Raw genomic sequence first — 13,895 nt, 5'->3', positions numbered from 1 at the left:
GATCTCCTGTGGTGGTGATGGTGGTGGGGTTTCCCCCACATCCATTCTGCTCATTTCCATCAGGACATAGGTTAAATTCCCTCGACATTCTGCAATCTCATACATTTAATATTTGCCTTCATTAAAGAGACATAAGAGACTGCATTCCTGACAAAAAATACTTAGTGCTTTACTACTTTGGCTTTATTTGTGAACCCATATTTACTATCTTTGTCCAACTACAGTCTTCTCTTACATCTTCCTTTCATCCTCCAAATAGGTATAACTTGTTCACAACTTATGTAAGAATATTCCTAAAATAATTTTAAATCATCATATAATCATTCTTTCAACATATTGTATATTATGATGATCTCTCTAACAGAGGTACAGAATCATGCATTTAATAAGTAAGTTTACCAATTTCTACGAATAAGCTGTAACAGAGATCTCACCTTTGTAATTTCTACATGACATAATTTGCTGATTATTACTTTGGGAGTACTATCAGGTCAAAAACCTAAATTTTGCCTGTGTTTGTTGGCACTGACAGGAAGCGATGTGCACTCTGCACCACAACCTGCTCTGGAGAACCTCTCACCTTGACGTCAGACCCTACAAACATCAGCTGCCTACAAACCATGAGAGGAAAGAGGTGACTAACCAGTGCATAACAAAAGGTGAGGCAAAACGAAAGAAACCCAAAACTCCAAACCCCCAAAAATAAACAGAAAGACTTTCATACAGTTAAGAGAAAATGAAACTCAGGAAAAACTAGTGACTACATTTGATCTCTTTTCTTTGAACGAAAGTAACAATGCTGATGTAATGAACTATAGTTTACTATGATCACTTCTGTAGAATGTAGCAAAATGTTTGTTCATTGGCATCTGCCTCTTTAGACAAAGCTTTTCAAAGCAGAACCCAGTGTGTTTGTGGTGAAAATCTAGTTTATGGCAAACTTGCTGGAAAAAAGGTTTCTAAGATCCTGAAAAGGTAGGGTAATAGGACAACCAACTTCAGGGAGGCTGAAAATAAAAGTCATACTAGACAAAGAAGCTTATTTCTACACTCCCTAAACAGAATAAACCCCAGCGGCAACAGTGCTCCTTAACACTCTACTGCTCTTTAAAAAAATATTTTTTAAAAATGGCTATAGTAGTGTGGGCAATTATAGGTCTGACACAGTTGTGACAGTAAGTAAGTGGAGGCCAAGTAATTACATCCATGCTCACTATTTAACTTCTTCACACTGCAGTTGGGGAGAAACTTAATGAAGAATAATTATTCAAAATCTGTACCACTGGACTTTCAGGATAGTAACATCCAGAATGCAAATCTTCCCACCCCTAACACATTCTTCTAAACCAGAAGAAAGACACAGAGCCAAGAAATGCAGTAGCAGGCTTTTGTCAGAAAAATGCACTTAAAGGTTACATTTTGATATTCAGTCCAATTTATTTCTGAAGTAAAGTATCTGAAAAACAAAAAACCCACTCTCAACCCCCCTGCAATGGTCAGGAAAGGAAACCAAATCAGAGAGTTTTTCTCAGAAAACACACACAAATGATTTCAAGATTCACCTTTTCCTGCATTAGCACCTGGGTGTGAAAACTGCTTAAATTAATTTCTCTTGTTTGATTACAAATAGAGGAATTGTCAGGGGACTACTGAAATGAGGAAAAAATTAATTTTTGAACAAATTCTAAAACAAATGAACTTTCAAAAATTTTATTCTGAAAGACAGTTATTTGGTCTATCCATTAAACAGAAGTCTGCTGGTACATCTTATAGATATTTACTTTTCCACTGCTTAATTTAGGCTCAATTTAAACTTTGTGTAAAACCCCACAATATAACAAACATTTCTAATTAAATCAGAAAGAATACTTTTACAACAGACATAACTGAAACAGTTTCTCTAAAGTCAAATAAACTTTTTAGAAATTCTGGCAGCATCACTGTTGTCTTGTATTAAAATGAACAAAATTAGCTTTAACTTAATTATGAGAAGTAGAGAGACACCCTTGAACTGCTTAGTCTCTCAGTTTGATGTGCTTTAAAATTGGGATTACAACCAGACTGACAAATACAGTGACTCTATTTTGGTTTAGTCTGAGGTGTAAAATTTATTTTTCAAGCATAGGTGCTTAGTCTTTACACTTTTCCAGCACAGTATAAACCGTATTTTATTTTCTTATTTCCAAACTTCTGCATTCCACCATCTTTCTTTTTCCAAATCTGTTGATGCAGCGTTAATTTAGAAAAACACCACCACCCAAACCCCTGGCTTCTTGAGGATCCTAATATAAACACGGTTGTGTACATATATTAGTGCAGAGAAGCCTGTGTATGCAGAGTCTGGCCAGTCAGTAGTTCCTTAAGGAAGAAATATGACTCCTGGCCTTTCTTTATCCTGCCATGTGAAACTATCTACTTGAAAAAAGAAAAGTTGACCATCTCTAAGTGGAAAAATTCATGTGGCATTTAAGGAAAGACAAAACCCAAGTGTAAATAATTTTACAGTATCCTGTATAATCTACCATTAAATTTTCTTTCTTTTTTAAGCATTCAATTTACAGTTATTATACAGCTGTTATAATAAATTTATTACGTAAACAAGCATTTCACAGTAGGTTAGGTTTAAGATAACAGAATACAGAACACATTTTTCTCTAGAGCACAGTAAAAAAAACCCCACAGAAAAAAATCTAAAATACATTTGTGTTACATAATGATAAGCTTATTAATAAGATAATGTATTCTTTAACCAACTAATCTCTGCCACAGAGAACATGCACACATTTGACAATAAATTGTAAATTACCAGATTCAACTAAACTCTGTATCAATGGACATAAGCTGGAGAAGTAGAATAAATATAAGTGACTCTTGACATTCCCTGCAATATAATGAAGTTGGCTTTGGTCATAGTTTACTCTTTCTCCCACGCATACACTGGAAGAGTCCTAAACCAAGAACAACATATAAATAACACCACAACTGACAGAATGACCTAAAACTTCCTTCTGAAATCTACTCATAAATCCTGCATGCAGATTCTAGATAACCAACGTCGTCAGTTTTATTTCATTTGAAGACATTTTGAGATGCTGATGCTGTACAATGATTCACAATCAGGATTTCTGGAGTTAAGCTGTATCAGCATGTTTACTGTAAGCGATGCTTAGTTTTACTCTTTCTTTGATTTGCCAGTAGGGAATACAGAGGTTTTAAGGTTCTCTTTATTGGTAGTTATCTGTACTCTAGATGAGACATAAACTTTCAGGGCAACTTTCAAAGTCTGCTTATTAACTTCGTTATTTTCCATTCCTATGTTTTAATGAGACCATGTGTTATTTTTAACATGCAAAATTCAAACAAAATGTCCCTCAGTGAAGTCCAGTCCCACAGAGAAGCCTTCCTTTCCTGCTGCTCAGTATCCCAGATTCTGGCCATTTTTGCCTGTCACACTGGCCCACTGTGCCAGTTCACTGACTCAGCCCTGTACCAGTACCTATTCATGTCTGTCCTCACTGCTGTCCTCACTGATGCAAAATAAACACAGTCTTTTCTCTTTTCGTAATAAATGCAACAAAACGCTTTGTTTTCGCTATAAAGGATATTGATGCCTTAAGAGCATATACATTGAGGGTGATGCCGAGTGTCTTAATTCTTTAGTAGACTTTTGTTTGGGCTATAAAAGTGTGTATTGCACATACAATTACACAAGCCTGCAGTTTACCTCTGCAGAAGGGATACGGAAAAAAATATCTCCAAATTAAATGCAGGATGCCAATACAGAAAACTAAATGCAGATAAACTCAGCTGAGGGACCTACTTGCAATCCTCCAATTCACTTAATGGATCAGCTGAGTTGCTGTGTTGCACCAACATATCCTGCACCTATTATTACCCTGTGCGTGCAAATAGGCAGGAAAAAATTAAAACCATTCATCAGGTGTTCAGGAAAAACTGAAAAATTTGTTGACTAGGGAGGAAAGAACTGTTTCCTCAACAGAGTAAAGCCAGCTTTGTTGTATTTTTTAAAGGAAACTAAAAATGTCTAATAAAACATCTTAAAAAGAGCCAAAGTGTACTTTCATGCATTTGTCATAACTTTGTCTTTAGACTTTAATACTCTTTTAAATTGAGATTAACGAATATTTTATATTTTTCTGCTTTACATTTTCAACTTTTTGTAAGTTCTAAAACTCCAGAAAACAGACCCAGTCATACACAGAGAAGCATGTGGGAAAATGTATGGTTTAAATTTATGTTTGTGCAGTGCATCTAGGGCTGCTCAAAGGCTTTGTCAATGGTTATTAGCTAATAAGAAAAAGTATTTGTCACACTGATTTTTAAAAGGCAGAGGTCCTGTGTTTATAAACTATCGTCTCTCGCATAATTTTTTATTTGAGAAGTATTAGTGTCTTCTCTAAGTAAGGAAGGCATTTGTGAACTGAAGTGGCTAAAACTGGCAGGTACATGCCCATATGCCATTCTGCCTATTTGTGAATGGTATTTTCATATGCTTCATCCTCCAAAGTGAAAATACAAAGGCATTTTGGGGGTTTCTGCAGCTGCTTTTTTTTTTCAAATTTTTGTACTTATAACTACTAGTATTATAACATCACAGTCACATTTTGATTACCAAAATTAAGGCAGAATTGGTAGAGTCTAATGATTTTTTCTTTTTTCATAAGCGAGGCCAAAAAGGGGAACAACATCAACAAAAAATCACAGCAACACATGAAAAGGTTATTTCATAGAATTCCCAGTGCATATTTTAAGAAACCACAATTTTGCCTCTCAAGAGTGTGGTCTATTAGTCAGTAAACAGTGAAAAATGTAAGCGTTACACACTGGAGAATGACTTTTGTCCTATCTGGCAACTACCTCTGTTTAGAAGACTCATCAGAAAGGCTACAGTAATTACTCTCTAAATATAACCTCTCTTTTTTTCTACCATTAAATAACAATTTACTGGTTGGTAAGGTTTATAGTTTAAACCAGGTAAGTGGAGAAAATCTGTTCATGAATTCACCAGCAAAATTTGCTTCTAACTTAAGTAATGAATATTTAAGATTTGAAAGTGATACTTCACCTGAGATCTTAAGAAGAATCCCATCATCACTGTGAGTTTTTTATATGTGAATCAGAACAGAATTTCAGATGGAAAAAAATCATATTATGGTTTCCTGTATTATCATAAAAATTTAGTTCTTAAAATCTAGTTACATGAAAATTTAGAATGAATTCTTTTTCTCATTTTTCTAATTAAAAAGTATTTGCCCTATATTTAAATAAGCAGTTAGAAAGTTTAAAAAGAATCACTGCTTTTAAAAATAATATTCTCTAGATAATCATAACAGTAACAATAAAACCACCACCACCATCACCACCACCACTAATAATAATAATAATAGTAATAATAATAATAGCGTTTAGCCTAATTTATCATACATTTATTCATACACATTTACTTCATAACCTTTCATGGAGAAAGAATATATCAATACACCAGACTGCAGTGCCACACTACATAAAAGAAGCAGATAACACCAAGGCAGCTTGGAATTTAGAGATATCTATGTCCATACTAGCAATTAAATCTTATGTCTAGAAGACTGTAAGGAAAGTCAGAAACATGTTTGGTTTCAAGAAGAGCTGCTCTTGAAAAAAAAATTACCTATTTTCTCACATCAAGAACTGAATCTGTTGACAACAACACAGAGAACTTTTTTTTCAATTACTCCACCTAACACTAAGACAGATGCCTCAGAAATTGGCCAAAAGCCTTCTCCAAGATAGAATAACTGCAAAGAAAAATAACATGAGGTGTGTCTTCTCTATGTATACTAGCTCAAATATAAAATCAATTTTCTTTGGCCAGACTTACACCCCTTGTGTTTGCTTTCCTGAGAACTTGCATAATCAACTTTCATTAACCCAAATGTTTGCATAGAGACCAACATAGGCCTTCACTACCAAGTATATCAGAAGTGGTGTATCTTATCATGGAAAGAAGGCTGATAGACAAACTGGTATGAAGTACTGGCTGAGGGCAGGGTTCTCTTAAGTCCTTGGTCTTCTTCTATACTGAGAAACTCAGTGAGCCGAAGTACAACTCTTCCAGCCAAGGCCACCCTAACACATACATGATGTTATTTCACGTCAATGTAATGGGACAAAATTCAACTCTGGAATCTTCCAATAAACCTGAAAGTAGTTATTTTTTCCCTAACAATGTCTTTTGCAAACTGTGTGACCTAAAAAGAGAATCAGATGTTCTGCTTTAGTTTTTTTTCTCCCCTTTCCAAAGTGCCCAGTTCTGCTTGTCTACTCTTCTGCTCTAATACTATCACCTTTCCCTGACAATGTCTAGGCAATGTAAGTATTCCCACACCTTTTTTCTGATCACTGTGACTAATTTTACCAAGTCAACTGAATAACTTACAGTGGAGTAACCAAAACTAAGTTAACTCAATGCTTACTTTACTGAAACAAGGTACAGATACCACCAGACTGGGGGTGCCTGATATCCCCCAAGGATGGGGGGTTCTATAAAGATTTCCAACTGCACTGCTGTCTCTTGGCACGTGTTTGATTTCCAAGGAAAAGTAACTTCAGTGGCTTATTTGGGATTGCTAGAGCAGCCATCAATTAGCACATGGTACAGTTTGCAGTGAAGAGAGGTGGCTTATCCTACAGAATCCACTTCACCCGCATTAGAGTGAAGTAAATCAACTCACATGTGTAACACCAAACAGGTGGTTACTACATATAACTCTACCTCTTGGTATGCTATCTCTTCATTGCCACATAAATTAATTTACTTAAATTTATGAAGTTTGTAAAGACACATAATCTACTCACCAACTTTTTTTTGTGGGCCATTTTTTTAATTGAAGGCCATCATACCTGAACTTTTATTTCACAGAATCACAGAATATGCTGAGTTGGAAGGGAACCATCCCCAACAGTCACACAGTTTGAAAATATTGTTCAAACACTTCTTGAACTCTGTCAGGCTTGGTGCTGTGACCACTTCCCTGGGGAGCCTGTTCAAGTGTCCAGCCACCCTGTGGGTGAAGAACCTTTTTCTCATATCCAACCTAAACCTTCCCTGACACAACTTCAGGCCATTCCCTCAGGTCCTGTCACTAGTCACCACAGAGAAGAGATCAGTGGCTGCCCCTCCTCTTCTCCTGACAAGGAAGTTGTAGACTGCAATGAGGTCTCCCCTCAGTCTCCTCTTCTTCAGGCTGAACAGACCAAGTGACCTCAGCCACTCCTCAGACGGCTTCCCCTCAAGGCCCTTCACCATCTTCATTGCCCTCCTTTGGACACTCTCTAAGAGCTTAATATCTTTCTTATATTGCAGATCTGTTCTAAATTTAAAGAAGTTTGCTTTGCAGTTCCCTTCCATGGATACAATAGAATTTGTGCATTCAGTAACTAGTACGAAGAAACTGAAATATTAAAAATGGAGTTGTATTTATCTTATGGGAAACTCTTTACCTTTTAAGACACTGTCCTAGAATCACAAGAAATTTTTAAATTAATATATTTTTGTCTATTGCTTATATACTAGTCAGTTCCATGCCAAGACAGCACTAAATCACAATACGAAGACCCCCTATAGACCTAGAATTTGCTGAATTTAAAGTATATGAATATAGACAAAAATCACAGTTAAAACAGAATTCAAAGTAAGTTAGACGTAAGATTTATCATCATAAACCCTGATGAAATTGGGTAAGTCAGATGGGGACACTACTAAATCAAATCAACTTTTCAAATTAAGTATCAGTTTTTGAGATTAAACTTGAAATGTAACTTGAAAGAAATATTAAACCAGAAGACAGGGAAAACAATAACCTGCCAGCTTTATGATATTAATCTTGAAGAAATATATGAAGGTCATTAAGGCAATAAGATGTTTGATAGCCATGCAATACTTCCCCCTCCAAGAGTTACATAAACGTCTTTGTAGCTAGTGATAAAGAACAATTCTGATCTTTGCTGGCCCTTGGTTCGGTCACAGATTCGTATTTATTACAATTATCTCATGACGCACCAACATGATGTGTGCACTAAATGTATTCCTTAACAATAAAAGAAGTGCAGATACACGGAGACTCATGTAAGAATATTAAAATGATCTGACAAGCAGGCCCTCATTCTCATTCCCGTGAAGGAACAGTGCCCTAGTAATTTAAAAGGGCATTGAAGATCAAGGAAAATCAACTTTCAGGCATAATGTAAATAAAACATTTGCCTCTGTGTCTTTCTACTACCTCTGATTCCAGCAAAATATTTCTCCCACAGTAATAAAGAAAATTAGGTTAAGTTTTAAAAATACAGAAGCTCTGTATCGTAGCCAAATTAAACTATTCCAAAATACACTGTATTTGTAACTCATTTAACAGTCAGCAAGTTTGGCCGCTGACATTATAATTTGCTAATAATGCTTTTTAGTATTTTAGTCAGCCACCCAACTTGTAGTCCAATGATTTTTTAACACATGTTGGGATTTTTTGGGGTTTGCTTTGTTTTTTTTAAGCAGAGAAATAAGTGGTGACCTACCAACAGTGTTCTTCCTTCACTACCAAGTAAAAGATTAGGATTTAGCTGATGGCGTGGGATGCTTTCTCCTAAGGCCAGTGTAATGGAAACATTGCAGAGGTTTCAAAATCCCACAGTAAGCATCCGTATCAGCATTACACTCCTCTTTCCTCCTTTACCAGTTAAAGATGACCATAGAAAGGTTGTGAGAGAAATGCCACCAGCTCCTGCAGAGCCACAAAGATAGCACCCTCACCCGCAGTATTTTCTAAGTGCACAAAAGAATTTGTAAGTAGGTATCAGAACTGTATTTCTAATCCAGCCTCACAAGCTCTGCCAGCTATGAGACGGATGTGACCCCACCAACCTGAAAAAGGTTCATCCAATGCTAGCACAATGTTCTTCTGGGTAAAGTAACTACTGTTGTTGTGCAGTATATAAAACATATATGCAGCAAAAACACAGCAACTTTTAAAACTCCTTTTCATTGACTCTATTAGTGTCATATTTATTTTCAAGGAATGATGGAGGGGCAGAAAAAAGTAGGGTGTATTTTTAGCAACTATCTTTCTATTAAGATGACACTTGTCTGTTTTAAATCATCAATACCTGTGAGGAAAAGGCTGTTTAATCAGATCAATGACACAGCTTGTTCCTGAGTTTCAAGTGTCTGCTCTAAGACTGAAAGCGTGCAAACATTGGTTAAGTCACTTAGCTGTTACATTTTCAGGTAAATCATGAAATGAAAAGCACAGATACACTCAAGGAATATTTAAGTATCAAATGCTACTTCATAAAGGGCCTTGAACATGAAGAATTATGCAAAGATTGTATTTACTATTATAAAAAATAATCTCAGAATAAACCAAAATCAAGACAGTGGAAGACATGGAGGGAAGAGACATAGAAAAAAGCCCTAATAAAATTCTCCTAGCCTTCTAGGAAAAAAGGTAGTAGGATACAGTTTTATGTTTCAGGACAGTGGACTTAATCCTAGACATATTTTTGATCCCCATTTCTGTTTTGGTTTTGGACATAACATGAGATTTAACATTCTCCTTGTCAAAGGCTGTAGAGAGGCATAATTTTTTTTTTTAAAGGAAAATCACACTACCATTATTGCTGTAATTCAGTGTCTTCCTTGTTTTCTCTGATCCTTTCAGCACCATTTTACAAAGCGGGATTGGGAGACACATTGACTGTTATTGACCAGTGAAGTAAGTTTGACGTTAATTTATTTTAAATATGTGTCATTACTTTATTTCCTTGGTCTGATGTCTTATTTTAGTGCATTAATAGATATCATAAAACAGTCAGTCTGCACTTTTCAGCAAGCACAGCTCAGATCTGTATGATGGTGGTGGTGGTGGGTGAGGGTAGAGGAGAAACACACAAATTTTAGGACAACTGTCTAATTTTATCTGTGTACAACCACAGGTTTAACTTCTAGCCACTTCAGTCTGTGAGCAAATGCCCAAGTTTTGGTAAATTCAGTCCACTGAGGTCAAATGAGTTCCTTCATGCACATACCTAATTTTCCCTCACTTCCATGTGCTGATGAATCATTTTTTCCCAAAAATGGTCTGGAAAGAGGGAAAATAAACTATGACCCGCAACACCGAAATTCCCCACTGTGACAGAAGCACAACAAGTCCTTTAGTGACATGGACCGTTTCCTCTGCTTCAGGCTCAGCACCAAGAGCAGAGAGAACAGAAAAGCAAAACACCGAGTGCTAGAACAGACCTGTGGCATTGCTGCTGACCATAGTGCCAATTAGACAAATCATAACACACTTGAGTGTGTTCTCTGAAAACCCAAAATCACATAGCAACTGTAAGAGTATGTGTTTTTGCAATAGCAGTTCACATCAAATGTATATTTTTAGTCAAAGTCTAATTCAGACTTATGTGGCTACTGAGGACAGCTAAGTTTGTAGCCCTGCAATGTTAATATACTCTTTTTGATTAATACGTTTTCATCAATGTACTATGTATTTATGATTTGCACCTTCACAATCTACTACATATCTCTTGTCAGAACATTTCTGACCAGACTGAAGCTGTTTACAGATTTTGTCTGTGTTACACACACATGTACCGCTTCACCTGATGTATGTGAAGGACAGAATACCAAATGTACTACCATCTTTAATGAAATACTGCTTATATTTTTTTCCTCCTAGAAAATATATTAGTAGTGCAGGTATGCATCTGGTTACATAAAAATATCAGAGGTTCTAACGGAATGTGAAAAGACAGAGCAATTTCAGCACTGTCTGGGTCTCAGAATTTTAAACAACGTGTTTTCCTTAGATTGGCTCTACATTTTCTAAACTTAATAGTTTCAACTGAAATTATTTTATATAAATTTATTTTGAGTGGAATAAAGATACTTAAAGTTATTTAATTTGATTTTTTCATACTCATCTTTATTAGCTGTGTAATATTTGAGGCAGCATATTTAGTTGTATAATAATGGCAAACTACGGTGAAACAATTACTTTTGCTACACATGCTCTGCTTATACAGAGAATGAAAACGTTGACTGCTGCATTGCAAAACTCCTGGATCTTGCTGATATAAACGTATTTTCTAACTTGTCACAGGTGATCACATTCTTGCTTATAAATTTCATAAAAGGAAATACTTACTACTGTGCACAGTCAATCAGCTGATATTCGTTTGACCTCTCGAAGCACGCCTTTACGCCTTCGTCATCCCAGAGCTTTTTTGCATGTTCAAAGAATTCCTGAAAATTAGAAGTGCAACAAATAAGAGAACAACTCTCCACTTTTTCAATCCCCAATCTATATGTGTTCCCCTAACCTTCATGCTTTATACTTTTGCAGAAGGATAGATTACATCCTTACAGAAGAAAAGGCATCAGCATTTATTAGCAAAATTGTAATAAAATATACCAAACAATTACTGCTGAGTTTCCGGTACATGATATATAATGAAGACTGCCTTCAAAATTCATGCCAGTTCATATATAAAATCTACTGTAAGTACAAAAGCTACCTAGAAGCACGTTCACTTAATTTTTAACAGAATTTATGCTTCTGTCATGGAAAAGGCATAAAAGTGACGCAAAAAGCTGCTCAGCTTATAAACATTAGTTTCCTAGAGAAAGAGCCAGTTGTAACTTTAAAAAAATTGTGCAATTTTTCCTGAAAAACACAACTTTCCACTACTTAGTATTTTCTCATGCAATATAATAATTTGATTGCAAGACTTTCAGAGTCTTTGCTCAACACCACTTTCTCCAAACAGCTGCCTGGCACAACGTGCTTTTCCTAGCAGCTATCCCAGGCAACCCAATCCAGAAATATCTGCCAGCAAGCTTATTTCAGAATTATTTGAAAGAGGAATCAAAGCTGTCCTCAGTGACGGTGAAGCTATAGCTCTGTTGTATAAAATGCACACATGCAGAGAGGTAGGTCCAACCCTACCTGCCCAGCTCCTTCGTTCCTCCAGCCCCAGCCCTAGAGATTCAATGACCCAGCTTGCTTTAAAGCTGGGAGTCCATTTTATGTTATATCACTACTGGTAAGTGAAACCATAACTGAGTCTTTCCAGCTACATCATTCTAAAATGAAATGAAGGATGGTTAGATAAATTAATATTTCCTTTATAATATGACTCTTTCCTCCCTCAAACCAAATTGTTAAAGTAATACATCAACTCAAACACAGAAGTTGTTTTCTTAACACCTCAACACTTTCAATAAATCACCAGAGCCCTTTGGTTAGTCACAAATTTGTGAAACCTAACAAATTGCTTTTCCACAGTTCAATTTGGCTCTGTGTAAAATGGGCGTAATACCACTATTCATTTCATGATCCTGTCAAAATTTTGCATAACATCTGAATTCTGAAACTTTCTGAAACTGCTTGCCAGTCTCTCCCCACATCTTTTCAGGATTAAAAATTTCTCTCAAAAGGCAAAGCTCATAGTGAAAGATCTGGGCAGCACCATGAGTTCACTTTTACTCTGTAGGGGTTTCCCAACCTTGCATGCCACCCTGTGATGTGTCCCAAAAGGTGACACTTTGCTCATCAGCAACTGCCTGTGACCTGCTGGTGACATTTGCAGGAAGAGACAAAACACAAGATTTTCAGAACAAACTAGTACAGAATATTTAGTAAGGCTTTGAACATAGCTACGGAGGTCCTGAAAAACCCTAGAAATGCCTTTTCTTTTTTTTTTTTTCAAGCTTTATTGTACAGAATGTAGAGAGAGAGAAAAATCCATTCTTTAAGAAGTTTTCAAAACGTTAGAGAAAAGATATTAAAGCAGGCGGGAAAAAACTTTGCAGAAAGTCTTGGAAGAAGAGAGGAAGTCACACTAGAGATCGGCAGATGCTTATACCACCCTTGGAATTTATTTCTTCACTTGGTGAGGACATGTTTATTTCGTCTTTGTTATTTTAATGATTTATGTAATGATTGTTTTAAACACTGCAGATCCACCTTTTGAAGTTATGCTACAGCTATTATAAACTCTCAGCAGAAGGAAAGCAAAATCAGACTCAAGAAAGGACAAGATATCAAACTAATAAGGAGGAAAAGAAAGCAGACACACATAACAGAGAGCACGACTACAAGAAAAAGAAAGAACTGGAAAAGTCAAAATGATAAATACCGGAAAGCATGGAACATGTCTCAGACTTGAAGCTTATGCTTGATTGATATTTAGGGCATCAGCTGAATGCATCTTGCTGGCATCTTTGGTCAAAGAAAGGCATTGCCTTCTCAATGGAAAGAGTGAACTCTGGATAGGAGTCACGGTCCTGAGGCAAAAGGACTCAACTCCCCCATCCCCTCTGATGGGTGCATGCACAGTAATGCACAACCTCAGTCCTCCCTCCCACAGGCACTCGCTGCTGCACGTGCGGGACCTGAGTGCTGCCTTCCCCTCCTCCCTTTCAGCGGGAGAGAATTCCCACCCACTTGGAAAGCCATCTCTAAGGGGAACCTACATCTAAAAAATGGCTCCATTCAGCCCCACACAGCCTACAGGAAGGGGAGGAGAAGAGGAGAAGGATGTCAGTGTGAAGGCAACCTTTCCTGCAGGGTGGGATGGACTGAGAGACAGCTGCAAATGCAAGTAAGTAAGTAAATAAGCAAACAAATAAAGTTGCATAGCTAGAGTAGTTTCTAACAGCACTTTTGTTTTTACATCCTCTGAATGAGCTTTATTTACTCTTAAAAATATCTTCTGAAAAAGAGGCAATCTTTTCAGCTCAGCTTCTAAGATCCTACAAATATGTTGTAAATACAGGGTTTCCATATAATATGCTTCAAATATTTTCACCTGACCACTACATCTCAAAGCAGTCTATT

General features: G+C 36.5%; 1 protein-coding gene across 5 annotated transcripts in view; it reads right to left on the bottom strand.

The window, feature by feature from the left end:
• GNAL (G protein subunit alpha L) overlaps positions 1 to 13,895 on the bottom strand; it is a 193,773-nt gene that overhangs the window by 47,024 nt on the left and 132,854 nt on the right. For all 5 annotated transcript variants that reach the window (XM_032713549.1, XM_032713564.1, XM_032713559.1 and 2 more), the window contains one exon: positions 11,202 to 11,299. In XM_032713549.1, coding sequence (XP_032569440.1) covers positions 11,202 to 11,299 — 98 coding nt within the window. The remainder of the gene's footprint in view (positions 1 to 11,201; positions 11,300 to 13,895) is intronic.

Source organism: Chiroxiphia lanceolata, chromosome 1 (genome assembly GCF_009829145.1).
Source record: "Chiroxiphia lanceolata isolate bChiLan1 chromosome 1, bChiLan1.pri, whole genome shotgun sequence".
In the NCBI taxonomy this organism is placed as follows: Eukaryota; Metazoa; Chordata; class Aves; order Passeriformes; family Pipridae; genus Chiroxiphia; species Chiroxiphia lanceolata.
Note: the sequence above shows the minus strand (reverse complement) of the source record. Positions and strands in the feature narration are given on the sequence as shown.